General features: G+C 46.8%; 1 protein-coding gene across 1 annotated transcript in view; it reads left to right on the top strand.

Annotated features, from left to right (window-relative positions):
* The window catches only part of chd1l (chromodomain helicase DNA binding protein 1-like), a 45,440-nt gene extending 28,343 nt beyond the window's left edge, over positions 1-17,097 (top strand). Inside the window, exons 15-25 of the mRNA XM_079506080.1 lie at positions 241-445; positions 1,577-1,725; positions 3,192-3,358; positions 4,257-4,459; positions 7,250-7,348; positions 8,179-8,249; positions 8,384-8,498; positions 9,433-9,541; positions 12,229-12,974; positions 14,154-14,245; positions 16,330-17,097. Of these exons, the coding sequence (XP_079362206.1) occupies positions 241-445; positions 1,577-1,725; positions 3,192-3,358; positions 4,257-4,459; positions 7,250-7,348; positions 8,179-8,249; positions 8,384-8,498; positions 9,433-9,541; positions 12,229-12,974; positions 14,154-14,245; positions 16,330-16,452 (2,079 nt within the window). The 3' untranslated portion in view covers positions 16,453-17,097. The remainder of the gene's footprint in view (positions 1-240; positions 446-1,576; positions 1,726-3,191; positions 3,359-4,256; positions 4,460-7,249; positions 7,349-8,178; positions 8,250-8,383; positions 8,499-9,432; positions 9,542-12,228; positions 12,975-14,153; positions 14,246-16,329) is intronic.
* Positions 17,098-24,743: the final 7,646 nt, after the last annotated feature.

The raw sequence follows: 24,743 nt of genomic DNA, 5'->3' as shown, positions 1-24,743 counted from the left end.
GCATAGACAGTAGTCAACAGTGCCAGCCTTATGCAGCCTGCTACGTACAGCATCTTTCTTATCTGCTGTAGTTTTGTACCTAAACTAAAATCAAGCTATTGTGTCATCCCCCTTTAAAGCACATGTAAGGACAGTGCACACATGTCTCTGTCATCAGATTTCTTATTTCTTATTCCTTTGTATCCCCCCCCCCCCCCCCCCCCACCCCACACACACACGCACACACACACACACGTCCAGTTAAGTGAGATCCTGAAGTTCGGGGTGGACAAGCTGCTGTCGTCAGAGGAGAGCTCCGTCCAGGAGGTGGACCTGGCCAGGATACTGGGCCGGTCAGCTGACGGCCAGTGGCTGGAGGAAGAGGAGGTGGATGAAGAGGAGGGTCCTCCTGACGCACTGGAAGAGGAGGAGGAAGAGGAGGAGGCCTCTGGATCCAACACACACAGTAAGTTTCACTGGTAGAGGAGGCCTCTGGATCCAACACACACAGTAAGTTTCACTGGAGGAGGAGGAGGAGGAGGCCTCCCCAGGTTGGCAGAGGGAGAGTAGCGCCCAGATTACAGTTTATCAGGCGACTGGCACCAGGTAAAAAATGGGTTACAAAATCGCAGGATAAAAACAGAAGACGTCTACTAGAGTGAGCACCAGTGGCGTGCACAGATAGACACTAGGGGGTGCTAGAGCACCCCCTGCCCTTTTGGCAATGTGCCCTTTTGAAAAAAAAAGGAAAAGAAAAACTTTTTTTTTTCTTTTTTTTTTCTTTTCCAAAAATAGCAGACCTACAAGCTCGTAGCGCGCCACTCGGTGGCGCGCTATGAGCTTGTAGATCTGCTATTTTTCAATAGCTAAAGCATAACATAATGCTAACACCAAAAGGGGTTCCCGCCCAAAATGGGTTAAGGCAACCGGCCGGTTCCACGCGCTGCACAAGGTGCCCTTTTTTTAACTTGAGCACCTGCCCCTCTAAATGTCTGTGCACGCCACTGAGAGTGAGCACACAGTGGAGATAGAGTTGTGCGAGCGGTAAACAAAAGTTGATATTGTGAAGCAGCGCGGCCTGAATATCACACCATATGATATTATCATCCAAGGGGAGGGTGTCAATAATGCGTAAATATTTCCATATTTATTATTCACGCATGCTGGCCGTAAAATAAGCTTATAATTATTGGTCATACAATGGAGTCGCACTGAAAATAGCAGTTCTACAAGCTCACAACGCGTCATTTCCCTGATAGCCTCGGAAACCCAGACGTTTTTATTTCCAGGAAGAAAAGTCTGTGGCCGAGAGTCCACTTCAATACGGCATAGAGTAGCGCAAACGTCGCTCACTCTCTGCTGATTTCTGATCATCTGCACCATTGTTAAATTGATACACACACACACACACACACACTCCTCTCTCTCTCTGTCGCTCTAATTAATTAGTCTCATGTCATGCAGCTGCGTGTAGTTTCTCCTGGCGGATCCTGCAAGGAGCTGCCTATGACATAGAAAGCATAGGTGAGTTGGGCTCATCGGGCTCAAGTGGAAGCTAGTGTCATCATCACAGTGTCCTCATGTCTCCCCCCCACAGACCACATGTACTACTTTGAGGGCAGAGACTACTCCAGGGACCCCAGCACGGGGGACCAGCAGTACTTTGAACACCTGCTGGAGGAGCAGCTAGCCGAGGTGGAGGAGACCGAGGGAGAAGGACGCGCTCTGAGACGCAACACCGGAGGGGTAAGAAAGAAATATTTTGAATAAATATTTGAAGTTTTTCAGAAAACTTAGGTCAGGCGTTTTAGAACCGGCCTCAGGTCTAAATGAGTTCACACAGAGGCACATTCTATAAAGTATTTATGTTTCTTAACAATACTTGACATGTTGTTACTGATGAGATGTTGATGTTTACGTGGTTGTGATGGAAGAACAAGGCGTGTGATTTGAGTGGACAGACATTCTTCTCACCTTTATTTATACTCGGAAATACAGTTGAGGACAAGCCCTCATTTTCAACGTAGCCGAGGTTACAATACACAAAATACAGTCACAAAACAATACACCAAACACAACATTATAAATCAGGGTAAATGACCAAGGAACTTTATGCAGAACAACCATCAGTAACATAAATCAATTGAAGCAGGAGCGATCACGATCAGGAGCGATCACGATCAGGAGCGATCACGATCAGGAGCGATCACGGTGAAAAGTATTCTGGAGCATTTCTTTGAACCGGCAGCTAGAGGCGGAATCAAGGCAGCACTGTGTCTGCCTTGAGCCCGCCTCTAGCTGCCGCTGATTGGCCAGGCCTTTTTGTCAAGTCTGCCTGAGAGTTCCCAGATGGGAGCAAGGACAGTCTAAGAAGGATGAGACGCGAAGACCGTACGGGCGACGCCATGTTGCTTTGGAAGGAAAGAAACATGTGCAGTTGAGACCAAGGAAGCTGAACGCGGAAGTGTTGGCTGCATATAGCCCATTGCGCATGTTTCTTTCCTTCCAAAGCAACATGGCGTCGCCCGTACGGTCTTCGCGTCTCATCCTTCTTAGACTGTCCTTGGATGGGAGCAGGAGGGGGGAACCCAGTGTACTCTCTGCTGCCCCATCTGGCGGAGTCAGGTTAATGAAGTTGGGCCATTGACAGAAAAAGCTGCCTTGCCCAACTCTGTCTGGGCCTGAGGAACCTTGAGCCTTAAGCACTCACTAGAGCGGGTCTGATAGGTGCTATTGTTCACTTCCATCATGGAACAAATATAGTCAGGGAGCATCCCACCAATGGCTTTATATAAAAATAGGTGCCAATGCTTATCTCGCCTCTCAGTCAGTTGTGTGGGTCCCCATAGGGTCTCTCAGACATTGAGTTGTTTGGGTGGTCCCCATAGGGTGGGGCGTGTCTGTCAGACATTGAGTTGTTTGGGTGGTCCCCATAGGGTGGGGCGTGTCTGTCAGACATTGAGTTGTTTGGGTGGTCCCCATAGGGTGGGGCGTGTCTGTCAGACATTGAGTTGTTTGGGAGGTCCCCATAGGGTGGGGCATGTCTGTCGGGGCCCCTGGGGGTCCCGTCAGACATTGAGTTGTTTGGGTGGTCCCCATAGGGGGCGTGTCTGTCAGACATTGAGTTGTTTCGGTGGTCCCCATAGGGGGCGTGTCTGTCGGGGCCCCTGGGGGTCCCGTCAGACATTGAGTTGTTTGGGTGGTCCCCATAGGGGGCGTGTCTGTCAGGGCCCCTGGGGGTCCAGTCCAGGAAGAGGAAGCAGCTCAGCGACATGGAGCTAGAGCTCAGGAGACAGCAGAGGAAGGAGTCCGCGGCCAAGAGAGCTCGCCTCCTAGAGGACAGGAGGAGGAAACTACAGGAGCAGAAACACCTGAAGAAGTAAGAGCACGCACGCACACATGCACGCACACACACACACGCACGCACGCACGCACGCACGCACGCACACACGCACGCACGCACGCACGCACACACACACACACACACACACACACACAGAATCACAGATACACACCACTACAAATATCCATGCCTGTATACACAGTATTAACCCATTTTGGGCGGGAACCCATTTTGGTGTTTTAAACATTATGTTATAATTTAGCTATTGAAAAATAGCAGATCTACAAGCTCGTAGCGCGCCACCGAGTGGCGCGTAACAGACAGTTACCTTTTCACCAAAGCCATTAAAATGTTACCAAAGGTATGTGAGTAATTGAATCATGCCAATAAATCACACCAATAAAGCTCCTTTGAATTGATTACATTCACAAATCTATCTTTTCTTCAGGGAACATTTTTAGCAAACGCAATCTGTGCTTTAAAATGATGCAACCTTTACACAAAATGAAGTATATTGATTACAATATGTATTATGTATCTCAAAAAGGTTTATTTATTTTCTGTGTGGAGTTTGCATGTTCTCCCCGTGTCCCCTAGGGTAGGTACTCTCACAAAAATCATGCAGTCATCCTGGTCTCTAAACTACCTCCCCCTGGCCCTGATGGAGGGGAATGGAACTGGTCAGAATAACGTGTTCCTTCCACGTGCTACGTCTGGCCGGGGAAACTCCCCCCTGTCAGGTGAAAAGAAGCAGCTTGGACTCCTCATGCATAGAAGGAAGCATGAGGTCAGTCCGCTGCCCCCCCCAGGTTGGCAGAGGAAGTGTAGAGCCCAGGATTACATTAGATAATTGACACTGGGTGAAAAAAATGGGTTACAAAATCGTGGGATAAAAAAATTAAGTTTCTTTCTTTATTTTTTGCGTGTGGTGCAGGATGGCGTGGTGGGAGTCGTGTGGCTACAGATCACTGTGTCTACAGTCTGAAGACAGCGAGGAGGAAGAGGAGGAGGAGGAAGAGGAGGATGAGAGCAGCGTGTGTTCCACTGACTCTGACCACACCGCCATCAGCTACGTGTTGGGAGACGTCACTCACCCACGCGCCTCACAGGAGGACGCCATCATCGTCCACTGTGTCGGTAAGAAACTATGGTTGGGATGGTTGGGATCCTTTATTAACACCCTGAGAAACTAGGGTTGGGATCCTTTATTAACACCCTGAGAAACTAGGGTTGGGATCCTTTATTAACACCCTGAGAAACTAGGGTTGGGATCCTTTATTAACACCCTGAGAAACTAGGGTTGGGATCCTTTATTAACACCCTGAGAAACTAGGGTTGGGATCCTTTATTAACACCCTGAGAAACTAGGGTTGGGATCCTTTATTAACACCCTGAGAAACTATGGTTGGGATCCTTTATTAACACCCTGAGAAACTAGGGTTGGGATCCTTTATTAACACCCTGAGAAACTAGGGTTGGGATCCTTTATTAACACCCTGAGAAACTAGGGTTGGGATCCTTTATTAACACCCTGAGAAACTAGGGTTGGGATCCTTTATTAACACCCTGAGAAACTAGGGTTGGGATCCTTTATTAACACCCTGAGAAACTAGGGTTGGGATCCTTTATTAACACCCTGAGAAACTATGGTTGGGATCCTTTATTAACACCCTGAGAAACTAGGGTTGGGATCCTTTATTAACACCCTGAGAAACTATGGTTGGGATCCTTTATTAACACCCTGAGAAACTATGGTTGGGATCCTTTATTAACACCCTGAGAAACTAGGGTTGGGATCCTTTATTAACACCCTGAGCGACATAAACGGAGGTCTCCGTCCTATCAAATAGTAACGCTCGACGCTCAGGACGGAGATTAATCACAGGACGGAACTTTATTGATATCATAACCGAGTGCTTCGCTCCACAGGCTGGGAGCGCCTGTTGGGCGACATTCAATTGAAAATCTTAAAACGTGAATAACTCTTGATCTAAAATCAATCCGTCCAATTCTAACCATGTGTTTGACGGCCCATCGCGGTCCCGTCGGTTAGAATGAATCATACCTCCCGTTGTTGTCGATCACCTCGGGGGTGTTTTGGCTACATCTAGCTGCTTCAGCTACATCCGGGAGAGCGCCTGGTGCGTCGCTACATGTGCTCCGTTGCTGCAAATCGCTGGGCGCTCTGATTTAATGGTCCTAAATGCCCCATGGGCGTTCAGGGTGTTAAGGCCGATTCATACTCCAGTTTTAGGTGATAAGGTGACCACCGGTGACCACAGTGTTTAGTAAAAAATAAAAATCACACCCGTGTGAACTGAGTGGTGTAAGGTCTTATATAGCCTGTCTGACGTAATGAAATCATGTCTGACGTAATGAAATCACACCCGGGTGAACAGGGTTTTTTTCTGTGCAGAAAAAATGAGCATGGTTGCTATGTTCACCCTGTTCACCCGGGTGTGATTTCATAGCAACCATGCTCAGGGTGAACATAGCAACCATGCTCATTTTTTCTGCACTAACAAAGCCAGTTGTAGGAGTGGTTTACACCACTCAAAAGCAAAGTGTTTGGGTGAGCGGTGAGTGGCTTATCACCGCGCCGTGACGTCATGTTGTAGTTTTCGGTGGTAGAGTATGAACAGGCCTTTAGGACATTATCACCGCGCCGTGACGTCATGTTGTAGTTTTCGGTGGTAGAGTATGAACAGGCCTTTAGGACATTATCACCGCGCCGTGACGTCATGTTGTAGTTTTCGGTGGTAGAGTATGAACAGGCCTTATCACCGCGCCGTGACGTCATGTTGTAGTTTTCGGTGGTAGAGTATGAACAGGCCGTGACGTCATGTTGTAGTTTTCGGTGGTAGAGTATGAACAGGCCGTGACGTCATGTTGTAGTTTTCGGTGGTAGAGTATGAACAGGCCTTTAGGACATAGTGACGTCATGTTGTAGTTTTCGGTGGTAGAGTATGAACAGGCCTTATCACCGCGCCGTGACGTCATGTTGTAGTTTTCGGTGGTAGAGTATGAACAGGCCTTTAGGACATAGTGACGTCATGTTGTAGTTTTCGGTGGTAGAGTATGAACAGGCCTTTAGGACATAGTGACGTCATGTTGTAGTTTCCGGTGGTAGAGTATGAACAGGCCTTTAGGACATAGTGACGTCATGTTGTAGTTTTCGGTGGTAGAGTATGAACAGGCCTTTAGGACATAGTGACGTCATGTTGTAGTTTTCGGTGGTAGAGTATGAACAGGCCTTTAGGATGACGTCATGTTGTAGTTTTCGGTGGTAGAGTATGAACAGGCCTTTAGGACGTGACGTCATGTTGTAGTTTTCGGTGGTAGAGTATGAACAGGCCTTTAGGACGTGACGTCATGTTGTAGTTTTCGGTGGTAGAGTATGAACAGGCCTTTAGGACATTGGTATTCAACCCTTTTCATATCAAGGTCCATTATTTATTTTTGAGTGGTGTAAACCACTCCTACAACTGGCTTTTGTGTGCAGAAAAAAATGAGCATGGTTGCTATGTTCAAAATAATTTCTGACGTAATGAAATCACACCCGGGTGAACTGGATGACCGTAGCAACCATGCTCATTTTTTCTGCACAAAAAAAGCCAGTTGTGAAATCACATCCGGGTGTGATTTCATTACGTCAGATCAGAGCTGATCAGGCTATATAATACCTTACCTTATATAATACCTCACATCGGACAAAAACTCCAGCTGAATCAACTTCATGGTCACAAATCATCACATCAGTGATTTCATTACGTCAGACATTACGTCAGACCACAACTGATCATGCTATATAAAACCTTACACCACTCAGTTCACACGGGTGTGATTTTTTCAGTATTTGAGCCACGGCCAAATCGTATATATATTGTTGTCGTTGGATTAATTGTGTTGTGTTTGTATCCTGCACAGATGACTCGGGTCGCTGGGGTAGAGGTGGTTTGTTCACAGCCCTGGAGTCCAGGTCTGACGAACCACGCAAACAGTACGAGTTGGCCGGTACCATGAAAGGTGGGATCTGTTCTCAATCAATTTTATACCATAATATATTCATAATTATAAGATTGATACTAAGAAGGCCTTGTTGTGACTGCAGGTAAATCCCATTTGTTTCTGTCTGTGTTCACACAGTTTTTTGCAAGTGATCAGATTTCTCCGACAATAACAGATCAAGCAGTTGTTTTGGGCTTGTAGATTCTGCGAGTGACACCATCGTACATGAAAGTATAAATCACTTCAGTGTCCATTCATTCAGTCAGTTGGTCCAGAATGGGACAACTGACTGAATGTCAATCACATTTCATGTCGCCTAGGAATGTGGTTCAAATCTGATTAGAAAAATATTAAAATGAATCCATGTAGTTTTATGGTGTTCAGACATGATTCCATTCTGGATAGGCTAAGAAAGAACACAGATTTAGAGGCTACCAGTCTGGACATACTGTAGCCTAAACACTCCTACAGTATGTAGATTCCCTGCTTTGAGCTCTTCAAGGCTTTAGATGAGTGATTCTTTGATATGCATTAGGTCACAGACCCCCCATTTGATACAATATTTTATCTGTGGGACCCCAAATCTACTACACTGTACAATCCTCCGTGCTTCTCTGAGCATGTTCAGACGTGTACACGCTCAGAGTTACTGAGCCGTAAGGGTCCTTTTGAAGCCCCTGGTGGTTAGTTACTGAGCCGTAAGGGTCCTTTTGAAGCCCCTGGTGGTTAGTTACTGAGCCGTAAGGGTCCATTTGAAGCCCCTGGTGGTTGAGAACCACTGCTTTAGATGTCCTGCGCAGGTCAAAGGTCAAGATGGTGGAGGTCATTGTAAATCTCATGTGTTTCAGACTTGGAGCTGGGGCGCGTCCTCCTCTTCCCCATCGATGACAAACAGTCCAGAATGGACGGTCAAGACCTGGTGCGTGTTCATTTCCTAAAATCCTCAGTGTCATTATTCTATCGTCTTTTTGCACCTCAATAAGCTTTATTAATAAGTCTATTACTATGTTTATTAATATGTTTATTGTTAAACTGTGCCGTGTCCTCTTCCAGCTGGCTCTCATCGTGGCGCAGCAGAGAGACAAAGCTAACAACCTGTCTGGAATCCATCTCAGCGCTCTGGACCAAGCTCTGCTGAAGATTCAGACTGCAGCCAAGAAAAAGAAAGGTACCGTCAATCTTTTATTATCAAAATGATTCTTTAGTCTTTTATTTATTAGTCAGTTTATTTATATACAGTAGCGTACTAGCGTGCATATAATGCAGAATAAATAAGTAGCCTTGCCGAGCCACGAGGCCCATAGGGGCAGGAGCCTATCTCCTGTTTCTGTAGCCACGATGCCCATAGGCCAGGAGCCTATCTCCTGTTTCTGTAGCCACGAGGCCCATAGGCCAGGAGCCTATCTCTGTTTCTGTAGCCACGATGCCCATAGGCCAGGAGCCTATCTCCTGTTTCTGTAGCCACGATGCCCATAGGCCAGGAGCCTATCTCTGTTTCTGTAGCCACGATGCCCATAGGCCAGGAGCCTATCTCCTGTTTCTGTAGCCACGATGCCCATAGGCCAGGAGCCTATCTCCTGTTTCTGTAGCCACGATGCCCATAGGCCAGGAGCCTATCTCTGTTTCTGTAGCCACGATGCCCATAGGCCAGGAGCCTATCTCCTGTTTCTGTAGCCACGATGCCCATAGGCCAGGAGCCTATCTCCTGTTTCTGTAGCCACGATGCCCATAGGCCAGGAGCCTATCTCCTATTTCTGTAGCGTGAGGCAGCTTGATGTACAAGTACACCCCCTGGACATGACGCTAGTATGTCGCAGGGACTTACCCCCCAATCCAACCCTTGATGCTGAGTGTCAAGCAGGGAGGCACTGGGTCCCATTTTTACAGTCTTTGGTATGACCCGGCCGGGGATCGAACCCCGACCTCCCAGTCTCAGGGCGGACACTCTAACCACAAGGCCACTGAGCTGTCAGAATACAACAATCATATTGAGATTTGTATCTGTCGGTGTGAACGCAGCGATATAGCATGCGTGGACACTGATGACACGTGTGGGTGTCAGGTCACATGATCACGGTGCAGCTGTGTGTGTTTCTCCTTAGCGAGCGTCCACCTGCCCCGCATCGGCCACGCCACCAAGGGCTTCAACTGGTACGGCACGGAGAGACTCATCAGGAAACACCTGGCGTCCAAAGGAGTCCCCACGTCCATGTATCCTACTGCAGTCAAAACAGGGAAATGCTTTATGTAAGAAGGGATAATATCTGGCTAGGTGGTCATTGTCGGGAGATAATTCACCGACAGGGGATTTAACCATTCTGGACGGGAACCCCTTTTGGTGTTTTAAACATTATGTTATAATTTAGCTATTGAAAAATAGCAGATCTACAAGCTCATAGCGCGCCACCGAGTGGCGCGCTACGAGCTTGTAGGTCCGCTATTTTTGAAAAGTCGTTAAAATGTGGTGCAAATCATTGAATATATACTTTCAGAGCGAACATTTTTAACTAAACTATTTGCTTCTGGGGGGTTCCTGGAACTACATATTTTGAGATGGGGGTCCGTGGCCCAATAGAGATAATTCTGGGGGTCCTTGACATGAAAAAGGTTGAGCACCACTGACATAGAAACATAGGTTTTTCAGATTTTTTATCGACCTCAAAATGGGTTAATCACCCTGAAGGTGTTCCAGTTTCAATCATGTCTGCTCATTTATTTGTTTTTTCACTTCCAATTGCACTTGTTTACCCTGTTTATCCTGTTGTACGAGTTCTGAAAATGTATTTTCTGTTTACTAAAGAGCTGGAGAGACAAACACTCCTGTTAGTAGAAACATCACTCCATAGCAATGGGTGTACATTAGAGACCTGAAACATCACTCCATAGCAATGGGTGTACATTAGAGACCTGAAACATCACTCTATAGCAATGGGTGTACATTAGAGACCTGAAACATCACTCCATAGCAATGGGTGTACATTAGAGACCTGAAACATCACTCCATAGCAATGGGTGTACATTAGAGACCTGAAACATCACTCCATAGCAATGGGTGTACATTAGAGACCTGAAACATCACTCCATAGCAATGGGTGTACATTAGAGACCTGAAACATCACTCCATAGCAATGGGTGTACATTAGAGACCTGAAACATCACTCCATAGCAATGGGTGTACATTAGAGACCTGAAACATCACTCCATAGCAATGGGTGTACATTAGAGACCTGAAACATCACTCCATAGCAATGGGTGTACATTAGAGACCTGAAACATCACTCCATAGCAATGGGTGTACATTAGAGACCTGAAACATCACTCCATAGCAATGGGTGTACATTAGAGACCTGAAACATCACTCTATAGCAATGGGTGTACATTAGAGACCTGAAACATCACTCTATAGCAATGGGTGTACATTAGAGACCTGAAACATCACTCCATAGCAATGGGTGTACATTAGAGACCTGAAACATCACTCTATAGCAATGGGTGTACATTAGAGACCTGAAACATCACTCTATAGCAATGGGTGTACATTAGAGACCTGAAACATCACTCCATAGCAATGGGTGTACATTAGAGACCTGAAACATCACTCCATAGCAATGGGTGTACATTAGAGACCTGAAACATCACTCCATAGCAATGGGTGTACATTAGAGACCTGAAACATCACTCCATAGCAATGGGTGTACATTAGAGACCTGAAACATCACTCCATAGCAATGGGTGTACATTAGAGACCTGAAACATCACTCCATAGCAATGGGTGTACATTAGAGACCTGAAACATCACTCTATAGCAATGGGTGTACATTAGAGACCTGAAACATCACTCCATAGCAATGGGTGTACATTAGAGACCTGAAACATCACTCTATAGCAATGGGTGTACATTAGAGACCTGAAACATCACTCCATAGCAATGGGTGTACATTAGAGACCTGAAACATCATTCCATAGCAATGGGTGTACATTAGAGACCTGAAACATCACTCCATAGCAATGGGTGTACATTAGAGACCTGAAACATCATTCCATAGCAATGGGTGTACATTAGAGACCTGAAACATCACTCCATAGCAATGGGTGTACATTAGAGACCTGCAGATGGCGGATTTAGCCGCGGTTGCCACAGTTTAGGGTGGATTTCATTCAAATATATTATAAATTAATATTGGATAAACCGCGCGCCACCGAGTGGCGCGCTACGAGCTTGTAGGTCTGCTATTTTTGAAAAATCGAAGAACGACTGACATATAAACATAGCTTTTTCAGAAAACTGTCAAAATGGGTTAATGCGGTCGGATAACGGGCGGATTATAAATATGCACACGCGGATTCGGGTGACAAAAGACCTCGTCTGCAGGTCTCTAGTGTACATGAAATGGTAGTGTGAACTGTGACGTGCATTTTCAGGTGCGTTAAGGTCCTTGCAGAATGGACGCGTTTTTTTGGAAAAACGGATGAAAAACACAAAATCAGAAGAAATGCAGCAGTACTGCAGACATAAAACGGTGCTAAAATGAACGTGTGGACAGAGATAGTTGTAGTTTTTAAAATGGCGTTTTAACAACATGAAACCTCTTTTTCTGGGCTTGTCACGATTGGCAAACATTCTGCCAAAAATAGCCGATCTGATTGGTGAAGAGATTTGGTGTTGTGGTCGGAAAAACGGAAGGTTCTGAGGGTTCGGGATCTGCTCGTAATTCCGACGCAATGTTCTGACAACGTGGCTTGGTGTGAGGTTAGGGACAGGGTTAGTAATGGGGCGGGTGGTTGGAATAATGACGCTGACCTGTGGGTTTAAGATGTTAAAATGAAACTATTTGTGTGACGACGACGTGGCTTCACGATGTATTTAACCCTTTGTCCTTGACCTGAGTGACGTCCAGATATTACCACAGTAGAGCGGCCAGGAACACAGGAACCCCACGTGGAGCGGCCGCGCCCAAGGCCTCGCCTCCACCGGCGTCCTCGCCCACGTCACCAACACCAGGATCGGACAGCCCGAGCCGGGACATGGAGGAGACAGAACCCCCCTCAGGACACTCCTCTCGCTCCCAGCAGGACACAGAAGCCCCCTCCGAACCCTCCCAGCAGGAGACGGACGCCCCCTCCGAACCCTCCCAGCAGGACACAGAAGCCCCCTCCGGACACTCCTCTCGCTCCCAGCAGGACACAGAAGCCCCCTCCGAACCCTCCCAGCAGGAGACGGACGCCCCCTCCGGACACTCCTCTCCCTCCCAGCAGGACACAGAAGCCCCCTCCGAACCCTCCCAGCAGGACACAGACGCCCCCTCAGAACCCTCCCAGCAGGAGACGGACGCCCCCTCCGGACCCTCCTCTCGCTCCCAGCAGGAGACGGACGCCCCCTCCGGACCCTCCTCTCGCTCCCAGCAGGAGACGGACGCCCCCTCCGGACCCTCCTCTCGCTCCCAGCAGGAGACGGACGCCCCCTCCGGACCCTCCTCTCGCTCCCAGCAGGAGACGGACGCCCCCTCCGGACCCTCCTCTCGCTCCCAGCAGGAGACGGACGCCCCCTCCGGACCCTCCTCTCGCTCCCAGCTGCCCAGCTTCATGAACGGAGTCCATGTGTTCTTCTACAACCTGCCGGCGTCCGAGAGGAAGAGGCTGGGCCGTTACCTCTTCACATATCCTCTAACGAGCTAACACAAACCACAACTCACAACATTTTTCTGTGTGCTGTTTTTATTTAAGTTGAAGAATGTACTAGTTTTAGATTTGTTGTTTTATTTGGTGTATGTTTTTCAGGTAGGTATTATGAGGAATGCCTTGATTTATATAGAAGCTGAAAGGGGTAGGATGACGGAATGCATAGCATCACATGGCAGAAAAACTAAAACCAAGATTGGTTAGCTATCGTCTTTAATTTAATTTAGTTTAGGTTTACTTTACTTTTCCTTTTCGGTTCAGTTATAACAAACTTATTTTCGCTCTTTTATATGTAATAACCCTGCATTGTAGACAGCCTAGGGCCTCCTAGGCTAATAGTCAGTCATGTAGCCTCGGAAACACAGACGTTTTTATTTCCAGGGAGAAAAATAAAAGTCCACTTCAATTCGGCATAGAGTAGCGCAAACGCCGATCACTCTCTGCTGATTTATGATCGTCTGCACCTGACACGCACACCAGTACACACACACACACACTCCTGTATCTCTCTGTCGCTCTAATTAATTAGTCTCATGTCGCGCAGCTGCGTCTAGATTCTCCCGGCGGATCCTGCCGGGAGCTGCCTATGCCATAGAAAGCATAGGTGGACCCCAGGCTAGTCAGCATGTAACACAGTTACGTTTAATTGATTCGCCGCTGCCGTGCGACAGGGTTGTCCTTCGACAAGTATCGATCTGCAGCAAACAACGTGACACAACACATCGTAGGCCTTGCCAAGACACGAGGCCCATAGGGCAGGAGCCTAACTCCTGTTTCTGTAGCGTGAGGCAGCTTGATGTACAAGTACACCCCCTTGACTAGATGTACTGTACAGGTACACCCCCTGGACATCACGCTAGTAGTTTGTCGCAGGTACTTAACCCCAGCAGTCTAACCCTTGATGCTGCTGAGTGTCAAGCAGGGAGTCCCATTTATTATTGTCTTTGGTATGACTCGACCAGGGGATCGAACCCCGACCTCCCAGTTTCATGGCGGACACTCTTAACCCCAGGGCCACGCTGTTTACTGTAGATCAAATATTTGCTGTACAGTCAAGCCGTTACTTTGTAGATTATAAGTTAAGGCATACAGTAAGACTTGTGTTTCATTGACCCTCACACTGTGCTAGACAGCTCCTTAACAGAGACCTTCACTTATGACGGTGACGAAGAGGAGGTCCTGAGTCCAGACGTCACGCACATAGCTGCCGAGGTGGAGCACAGCGTCCACACAGAGGTCAGTGGTAACCTGCCGAGGTGGAGCACAGCGTCCACACAGAGGTCAGTGGTAACCTGTCGAGGTGGAGCACAGCGTCCACACAGAGGTCAGTGGTAACCTGTCGAGGTGGAGCACAGCGTCCACACAGAGGTCAGTGGTAACCTGTCGAGGTGGAGCACAGCGTCCACACACAGGTCAGTGTTACTGTCAACCTGTCGAGGTGGAGCACAGCGTCCACACAGACGTCAGTGGTAACCTGTCGAGGTGGAGCACAGCGTCCACACACAGGTCAGTGTTACTGTCAACCTGTCGAGGTGGGGCACAGCGTCCACACACAGGTCAGTGTTAACCTGCCGAGGTGGAGCACAGCGTCCACACAGAGGTCAGTGTTAACCTGTCGAGGTGGAGCACAGCGTCCACACACAGGTCAGTGTTACTGTCAACCTGTCGAGGTGGGGCACAGCGTCCACACACAGGTCAGTGTTAACCTCCCGAGGTGGAGCACAGCGTCCACACACAGGTCAGTGTTACTGTTAACCTGCCGAGGTGGGGCACAGCGTCCACACACAGGTCAGTGTTAACCTCCCGAGGTGGAGCACAGCGTCCACACACAGGTCAGTGTTAACCTCCCGAGGTGGAGCACAGCGTCCACACACAGGTCAGTGTTAACCTCCCGAGGTGGAGCACAGCGTCCACACACAGGTCAGTGTTAACCTCCCGAGGTGGAGCACAGCGTCCACACACAGGTCAGTGTTACTGTTAACCTGCCGAGGTGGAGCACAGCGTCCACACACAGGTCAGTGTTAACCTCCCGAGGTGGAGCACAGCGTCCACACAGAGGTCAGTGTCAACCTGCCGAGGTGGAGCACAGCGTCCACACAGAGGTCAGTGTCAACCTGCCGAGGTGGAGCACAGCGTCCACACACAGGTCAGTGTCAACCTGCCGAGGTCGACCACAGCGTCCACACACAGGTCAGTGTTAACCTGGTGAGGTGGAGCACAGCGTCCACACACAGGTCAGTGTTAACCTCCCGAGGTGGAGCACATCGTCCACACACAGGTCAGTGTTACTGTTAACCTGCCGAGGTGGAGCACAGCGTCCACACACAGGTCAGTGTTAACCTCCCGAGGTGGAGCACAGCGTCCACACAGGTCAGTGTTAACCTCCCGAGGTGGAGCACAGCGTCCACACAGAGGTCAGTGTTTTAACCTGCCGAGGTGGAGCACAGCGTCCACACAGAGGTCAGTGTCAACCTGCCGAGGTGGACCACAGCGTCCACACACAGGTCAGTGTTAACCTGGTGAGGTGGAGCACAGTGTCCACACACAGGTCAGTGTTAACCTGGCTGGACGTTTCAGCAGAACATCTTCATTCAACGTCATGAACCCTATAGCGTAACTATCCCGGGGAGCAAAGAGATTTGTGCGTTCATAGAAGAGGGCCTAGTATAGAGCTGTGGGGGACCCCTTTCAACTAAGTATATATAGGGTTTAAATGGTAGATAGAAGTGACAGAAATATATATTGACGTAGAAAATTGCATATTGTATGATTAATGCTAAAACTGGATCACAACTGTGTTTAGTTTTTCATGTTACATAAACGGACATTATATGAGCAACGTTTAGTACAGCTTAGCCGTTCTGGAACAAGCTCTACCTTAGGTAGAGCTTGTTATATATATAGCATATATATATATATAGCATATAGCGTTTATTGAGGCAACAACAAGGAATCCCGAGTCAGAATTTCATCCGTTTCACCTGATCCAGAATAATAAATAGAAATACAGCCTGCGGTACACAACCCATCATGCCACTGCAACGTCTTCTGTGTCTTGGCTCAGCCTCAGTCACCACTGACTCAGCGCCGTTCCAGTTATGTACGAGTACAACATCGTAAATGATTGCGCCCTCCCCATAGGCAATGCCGGAGCCGAGCAATATTTTCCACCACAGAGGAAAGCAGGGTGGTTCCTGGAATGTGCTGATTCCTGGAATGTGACGTCGTCACCATGTTACTCAAACCCCGAAGAGAATTCCTGACTTGCGGACGCGGTATATTTCTTGACGATGTGGCGGTGTTTTCTGTGGTCACTATAGGAGCTGGTGGACATGAAGAGACGGTACCCTCAGGCTGTGGTGGTCCAGAAGAGCTGGCTGGAGGCCTGTTTCTCCAGGCAGAGGAAGGTCAACGCGGCACCGTTCCTGCACCAGCTCACATGATTCTATCACTGCACCGTTCCGGTAGCCGGAGAACTCGCCAGTTTACCAACTCGCCACAGCGAAAATTCTTCATCAATGTCTTCAGCGTTATGCTAACATGCTGTCTTCATCAGTGTAGGATGTCAAACCCACAGATGTTATAGTTAATTTCCAAAGTGATCAAATTATTTTGTGCAATTAAATGGTCAGCTAGATAATGATAAAAAAATGTATGAAATGTGAATACCAATAATAAGTAGGCCTACCATTTCAGGATATTGTTTAGTAATGAATTACATTGTTTCGGTACTTTGGTGTTTAAACTTTAGCATTCCTACTTAATTTAGTGTAAACTCTACACAACTATCCTCTCTCTCTCTCAATTCAATGCAATTTAAATGAAGGTGAAGTAAAACTAAAATGCACTAAACCGCGGCGAGTCGGTAAACTGGAGAGTTCTCCGGTATCCAGCGTTCCTGCATCAGCTCACATGATTCTAGGTGTTTATCACTGCACCGTTCCTCCTAGGAGGTGTTTCTATCGACTTTGTATTTCAGTCACTTCTCAGGTTGAGACACTCAAACGGAACATGTATGATTGTAAAATCATAGCACTGACAAAATAGTACATTTTACTCTTGTTGTTCGCCTGTGTTGTGTTAATTAAATACGCTTTGCCTTTATTAGTCTCATGTAGTCATGTCGTCTTAATTTATATGGCATGTTTTGGAGAAAAAAAAGTACTACATTTTAGGGCACTAAACAAACATTAAAAGTCCATAGACTTTGGCCGCCCACTGGTCAAGTGGTCCAGGCGCATGTCACAGATAGGCTCTGGCCTGACAGCGCGTCACGTGTTCGAGTCCCGTTCATGACGACCTTTGCTGCGTGTCTCTCCCCTTTTCTCTCCCCCTCCGTCCTGTCTATCTTCACTTGATACTAAAGGCAGAAAAGTAAAAAAATATATATATATATATTTTTGAGTGGTGCAAACCACTCCAATAACCAGCTTTGTCTGTATGTACCTGTGTACCTGTACGTGGGGCCACGTAGGGGTGAGCATGGTTGCTATGGTTAGTGTGTGACGTCACTGCACCACTCAGTTCACACGGGTGTGATTATTATTATTTTTTCCATAGACTTGGCTGGCAAACGTTTTTTTGTCGAAAGTGCTCTAAACAAACAGAAGTGCACAGACTTGGCTGCATGCCACATGACGTCATTTGGGTAAGCCATGCATTGAAGGGGCTGTTACAGGGACCCGGTGGCTCCCTGAAGGGGCTGTAACAGGGACCCGGTGGCTCCCTGAAGGGGCTGTAACAGGGACCCGGTGGCTCCCTGAAGGGGCTGTAACAGGGACCCGGTGGCTCCCTGAAGGGGCTGTAACAGGGACCCGGTGGCTCCCTGAAGGGGCTGTAACAGGGACCCGGTGGCTCCCTGCTTGGCAGTTGGCACTCAGCATGGAGGGTTGGATTGGGGGCAAGTCTTGCACGCTACAGAAACAGGAGATGGGTTGGTTCCTGCCCGATGGGCCACCTGCAGTGAACCGTTGGCGCCCAAGGCTACCTGTACCTACTAGTACAACCTATAAAGTTAATTTGTTTTGTAATATATTATACATACACACGCGCTGAACCACATGAAGCCCTTGGTGACGATGGGAATCTGCCTAACTTTAATATAGGGTTTAATATGGTCCATGTTGAAGATCTGTTGAATCCATTTGTTTCCTTCTCAACCTGAGGGTCGGTTTAATCGTTTACCCGCCAGGAACATAGGAATTTTAAAACGTAGAATCTTGTAGCCTGCCACAAACGGAAAAGCCGTTTTAACAGCGATGTATTCATTAATGCATGTTTTAATACGATCGTATCGAAATCTACCGTCAGTTAGCTTTGTTATGCTTCTGACACAATGGGCGCGGCCATTTTGAAAATGCGCGCGCATCCACTTACATTGCCGGCTCTGGTTTCAGACGGCTTTATCTCACAGAAGCGACATTGCAGAGGACGCTTTGTCCCAGACAAGCGTTTTCAACGGCCTGTAGCAGGCGCTGTGATACTCGCGGTCCACTTTTTCCACCACCGACCGAGAGAACGAGCACCAGCTTCGTCAACACACACGGAATGGTTTCATAGTAAAATGCGATTACGGATATTTGGCTCTTCAAAGTAAGTGTCACGCGTGATTAAACCATGGCAATACGCAATCGAGGGATTAATTAATGGCGGCAGGCTAAGAGTTTAATATGGTCCATGTTGAAGATCTGTTGAATCCATTTGTTTCCTTCTCAACCTGAGGGTCGGTTTAATATGGTCCATGTTGAAGATCTGTTGAATCCATTTGTTTCCTTCTCAACCTGAGGGTCGGTTTAATATGGTCCATGTTGAAGATCTGTTGAATCCATTTGTTTCCTTCTCAACCTGAGGGTCGGTTTAATATGGTCCATGTTGAAGATCTGTTGAATCCATTTGTTTCCTTCTCAACCTGAGGGTCGGTTTAATATGGTCCATGTTGAAGATCTGTTCAATCCATTTGTTTCCTTCTCAACCTGAGGGTCGGTTTAATATGGTCCATGTTGAAGATCTGTTGAATCCATTTGTTTCCTTCTCAACCTGAGGGTCGGTTTAATATGGTCCATGTTGAAGATCTGTTGAATCCATTTGTTTCCTTCTCAACCTGAGGGTCGGGACCCCCAGGGTCCCCACGTGATTTTCTTGTCCACGGATGGACTGTGTGAAGTGACATTTAAGGACTTGCTCATTACAAAAGTACAAACTATACTTATAAAAACGGGTCAAACATTGGCCAAATTGTCAAATGATATGTGAAAGAGGCAAACATTGTGTAAATATAGGCGATCTACAAAAAAGTGAGGCGTTGTGAGCTTGTAGATCTTCTATTTTAAAAAATATTCATCTGTTTGAACCCAAGTTCAAATATGATTATTTTGAGGGGTCCCCAGTTCAAATATGATTATTTTGAGGGGTCCCCAGTTCAAATATGATTATTTTGAGGGCCCCCCACTCCCCAGTTCAATTATGATTATCTTGAGGGGTCCCCAGTTCAAATATGATTATTTTGAGGGCCCCCCACTCCCCAGTTCAATTATGATTATCTTCAGGGGTCCCCAGTTCAATTATCATTATTTTGAGGGGTCCCCAGTTCAAATATGATGATTATTTGTAAAGTAACATGTTACGTCATGATGATATACGATGATAAGAAAGAGCATCGCTCACTTCACACGGGTGTGATTTTTTTTACAATCTTACTTATTTTAGCACCTATTTTTGTATTATTTATTCTTTGCTTTTATATTAGATTGTTTTCCTTTTTTTTGTTTATTTTTGTAAATATTATTTATTATGATGAAATACATGCGTCCATACCGGTTGCCCATGGCAGCCAAGCAGCGTATCAGAGCAGGCCGCTCCCTCCGGGCTATGGGATGGTGATGTATAGAGTGAGGGTGGAGCATAGGCAGGGCAGTCCACATGCTCAGCAGGACAAGACGAGACACACATTGACATAACATTGACATACCATTAGAATGTTTGTTTCGCGGAAGATCAGTAGGCTACTGTATATAAATACATATGATAGGTTCTAACAGCTGGGATTACAGTAGGAGTTTATAGAACACACTTGAACTTCACCCTGAAATTCTACAAGACTTTTAATACATCCAGGACTTTTTATAAGACTCACCTGCAGCATAAGGTAAGGAAGTAATCCACTTTAGAAGAGAAGACATACATTTTTACCATTTGGATCTGGAAATCTTTTTATGTAATGGCTGTGGACATTTTGTTATTGGCCTATTGCAGGTTTATATATATGTACAAATTAAGGTTTTATAGCTTCTAAAAACATGAGCAAAAACGGAAAGTTTTTTTTAAAGGCTGTGCTTGTTTATTGATATTTAATACATGATCAATAGCCATAATTATGTTATGTAGAAATGTAGTCAATGTGTGTAACTTCAACTTTCGAGGACTAGGTGGGGGGGGGGGGGGTCGACAGGAAGAGATCGGCATCGAAATATTGCACAACACCGCAGATTTATAGATTTGCGTTCGTGTGCGCTTTTCCGTGTGTGTGTGTGTGTGTGTGTGTGTGTGTGTGTGTGCGCGCGCGCGCGTGCGTGCGGAGGTCCGCAACAGCCACATCTGGGTCAACACTCAACAGACGACACACTTGCAACAGTTGCAAGTTCTGTTGATACTTGTTACTCAGAAATTGGCGACCTATCGAATACCGTGACTCTACGACTGAGTGACGTCAGTTCACCTGACAGGACTGAGTTGGTGTTCTGTTGTTGTTGTTGTTTTATACACCCCCTAATAGTGGTTCCCAAACTGGGGGGTCCCCAAAATATGATTATTTTAGGGGGTCGTCACAGCTTGATATTGATTGATTGAACATTTTATTTCACATATAGAATTTCAAACGAAAGCCAAGTAGTCAATACAAAAACTGTTACTTTGTGGACGATCCATGTAAACAGGTTGAAAAAGATCTTGATCTAAATGCTAGCCTACTTGTAGAAGTGCTGACATGTTTTTTCAATTGGTTACAACACGTCTTAAATGGCATTTTACTCCCATTCGTTCTATATGTGAATGAACCTTTTGACATACATTTTTGTTTGATATGAAGTCATGCCAAGGTGTTTCCAGACCTGTGTTTAGTCATGAGGAATATGATTCATGTCAACTTGTTGTCATATCAAAGTCACAGACTATGATAGATCACTCATTGCAGTGTAACCCCCCCCCCCCCCCCCCCCCAGGCTTATGTACAACACATGTTCTGGTTGGATCCTTCACGCTGACTGATCATCATCATTACAGATCCTTCCTTTTCAGGTCGTGACCCCTCAAAATAATCATACCGTATTTGACCTGGGGGGCCCCTCAAAATAATCATATTTGAACTAGGGGGCCCCTCATAATAATCATATTTGAACTAGGGGGCCCCTCATAATAATCATATTTGAACTGGGGGGGCCCTCAAAATAATCATATTTGAACTGGGGGGGGCCCTCAAAATAATCATACCGTATTTGACCTGGGGGGCCCCTCAAAATAATCATATTTGAACTGGGGGGGGCCCTCAAAATAATCATATTTGAACTGGGGGGGGCCCTCAAAATAATCATATTTGAACTGGAGGGGCCCCTCAAAATAATCATATTTGAACTGGGGGCCCCTCAAAATAATCATACCGTATTTGACCTGGGGGGCCCCTCAAAATAATCATATTTGAACTGGGGGGGCCCTCAAAATAATCATATTTGAACTGGGGGGGCCCCTCAAAATAATCATATTTGAACTGGGGACCCCTCAAAATAATCATATTTGAACTGGGGGGGGGGGCTCAAAATAATCATATTTGAACTGGGGGGGCCCTCAAAATAATCATATTTGAACTGGAGACCCTTCAAAATAATCACATTTGAACTGGGGAGTGGGGATCCCTCAAAATAATCATATTTGAACTGGGGACAAACCCCGATCCTGATATGCATATTGGAACAGGAGTTGAGGGAGGCATTACATTTTCGGTTCCACAGATGAATATTTTTGAAAATAGCAGATCTACAAGCTCACAACGCCTCACTTTTTTTGTAGATCACCTATTTACACAATGTTTGCCTCTTTTCTTTCTCATATCATTTGACAATTTGGCCAATGTTTGTACTTTTGTAATGAGCAAGTCCCCCAAAAAAAAGAAAATCATGTGGGGACCCTGGGGGTCCCGACCCTCAGGTTGAGATTAAACCACTGTTTTATAGGAAACGAATGGATTGAACAGATCTTCAACATGGACCATATTAAACCCTATATTAAAGTTAAGCAGATTCCCATCATCATGAGAAATCATGACAACAAACAAAATTTTTCGGGCCGAACAAATAATTAGAAAGAAGAAGAAAACGGCAGGTTACAACACTTTTTTTCTTGTTTTTCTTCTTTGTAATTATTTGTTTGGTCCAAAATATTGTGTTTATTGTCATGATTTGTCACGACTCGAGTTGGCTTCGTACGGCGCTTATAAGGTATTTAAATAAATACTTTTTGAAATGTCTATGGGGAAAATGCATTGGGAATTATTTCCTGGGCCTGGCGTCGTCATGAAAGGGGGCGGGACTGGGCCTGGCGTCGTCATGGAAGGGGGCGGGACTGGGCCTGGCGTCGTCATGGAAGAGGGCGGGACTGGGCCTGGCGTCGTCATGGAAGGGGGCGGGACTGGGCCTGGCGTTGTCATTGAAGGGGGCGGGACTGGGCCTGGCGTCGTCATGGAAGGGGGCGGGACTGGGCCTGGCGTCGTCATGGAAGGGGGCGGGACTGGGCCTGGCGTCGTCATGGAAGGGCGCGGGACTGGGCCTGGCGTCGTCATGGAAGGGGGCGGGACTGGGCCTGGCGTCGTCATGGAAGGGGGCGGGACTGGGCCTGGCGTCGTCATGGAAGGGGGCGGGACTGGGCCTGGCGTCGTCATGGAAGGGGGCGGGACTGGGCCTGGCGTCGTCATGGAAGGGGCCGGGACTGGGCCTGGCGTCGTCATGGAAGGGGGCGGGACTGGGCCTGGCGTCGTCATGGAAGGGGGCGGGACTGCGACGCTCTATTACTCCAAATAAGAACGGCAGAGATGGGATGCTAGAGTTCATGTCAGGGACGTGCACACATAGATGTCAAAGGGGCTTCAGCCCCTGCCCTTTTACCCGTCTGTAAAACACCTGCCCTCTCTAGACCACGAATGCAGCATTTTCTATGGTGAAAGAAATGCACATGCCCCTCCTCTCCTCTCCTTTCCATGCCATGCCAGAAGGCAGCATTCAGGAGAATTGCTTTTTTCCAAAGTCTCCTGAACTTGAACGCAGCATTTTGCGTTGAACAAATGTGTTTAGAAATCCATGTCGTTACACCACATCTCCACTAGCTAAAGAGTGCTGGGTTGCCCCCCGAAAATAGCTGATCTACAAGCTCTCAACGCGTCGCGCTGCGACGCGTTGAGAGCTTGTAGATCTGCTATTTTCGCTATTTTTGTCCAAAAGTGCAGCTCTTAACGGTATTTCATCCCCTGCCTCTCCTAACCCTCTCTGCACGTCCCTAGCTTAATGTGGTTCAGCGGGTGTGAATGTATAATTGTATATTACACATTAATTTAATGGTTGGTTGTAGTAAGTACTAGGTAGCCTTGGGCGCCAACGGTTCACTGCAGGTGGCCCATCGGGGCAGGAACCAACCCATCTCCGGTCTCTGTAGCGTGCAAGACTTGCCCCCAATCCAACCCTCCATGCTGAGTGCCAACTGCCTTCGGGTCCCTTTAGATCCCCTTCAATGCATGGCTTACCCAAATGACGTCATGTGGCATGCTGCCAAGTCTGTACACTTTTAATGTTTGTTTTTAGGCTTTTCTGCCAAAAAAAAAATATAGTTATCAAGTGAAGAATGACAGGAATAAGGGAGAGAGAGAAGGTGAGAGACACACATAGGCCTATGTGTGGCATGCGCCTCGATCACTTGGCCAGCAGGCTCCCCAAGTCTATGGACTTTTAATGTTTGTTTAGTGCCCTTAAAATGACGACGTGAGACGTCATATGGTCGATATAAATACAACTCGTAATAAGTCATTTGTTGAGACAAAGGTGAATTCATAATGCAATAGCATTTACATTTAATCTTCAGGTGTGCTCATTCTATGACAGAATCATTTGATTTAACATAAAAAAGCCCTGCTAAATCATGGACAATTTTAATTTTAAAAGGCTATTTAATTTAAGGCCTGGGCCGGCCGAGCGGTCCAGGCACCCCTGTAGTGTTGTGGGTTCGAGTCCTGAGCCCGACGACCTTTGCTGCGTGTCTTCCCCCGTCTCTCTCCCCCTTGTATCAATGTATCAATAAAGGGAAAAAACATATCTTTAAAAAAAGAAAATGGAATTAAATAAGGCTAATGCTTTTTAATTAAAAATGTTAAGCTAATACATTTTTATAGACACAAATGAATGTATAATTCTATAGCATTCACACTTCATCTCCAGCTGTGCTCATTCTATGACCGAATGAAAAAGCTAAAGAAAATCTCATGGCTTTATCATTTTCGATTCCTACCTACCCTGCACAGTAAGTACATTAGTACTGTATACGTGCCCAGATGTTTCTGGTGGTTAGACCGTTCCATGGCATGTAGGCCTTGTTTCCGCTGCTGTGAAGCATCATTTCCCATTAATTAACACCAGCAGAAATTAACAACCACAGCTTTAACAACCAACAGTCCCATATGTGGGAGGGACGTGGACTCTACACA

The sequence above is a fragment of the Electrona antarctica genome (genome assembly GCF_951216825.1).
Source record: "Electrona antarctica genome assembly, chromosome: 7".
NCBI classification, from domain to species: domain Eukaryota; kingdom Metazoa; phylum Chordata; class Actinopteri; order Myctophiformes; family Myctophidae; genus Electrona; species Electrona antarctica.
Note: the sequence above shows the minus strand (reverse complement) of the source record. Positions and strands in the feature narration are given on the sequence as shown.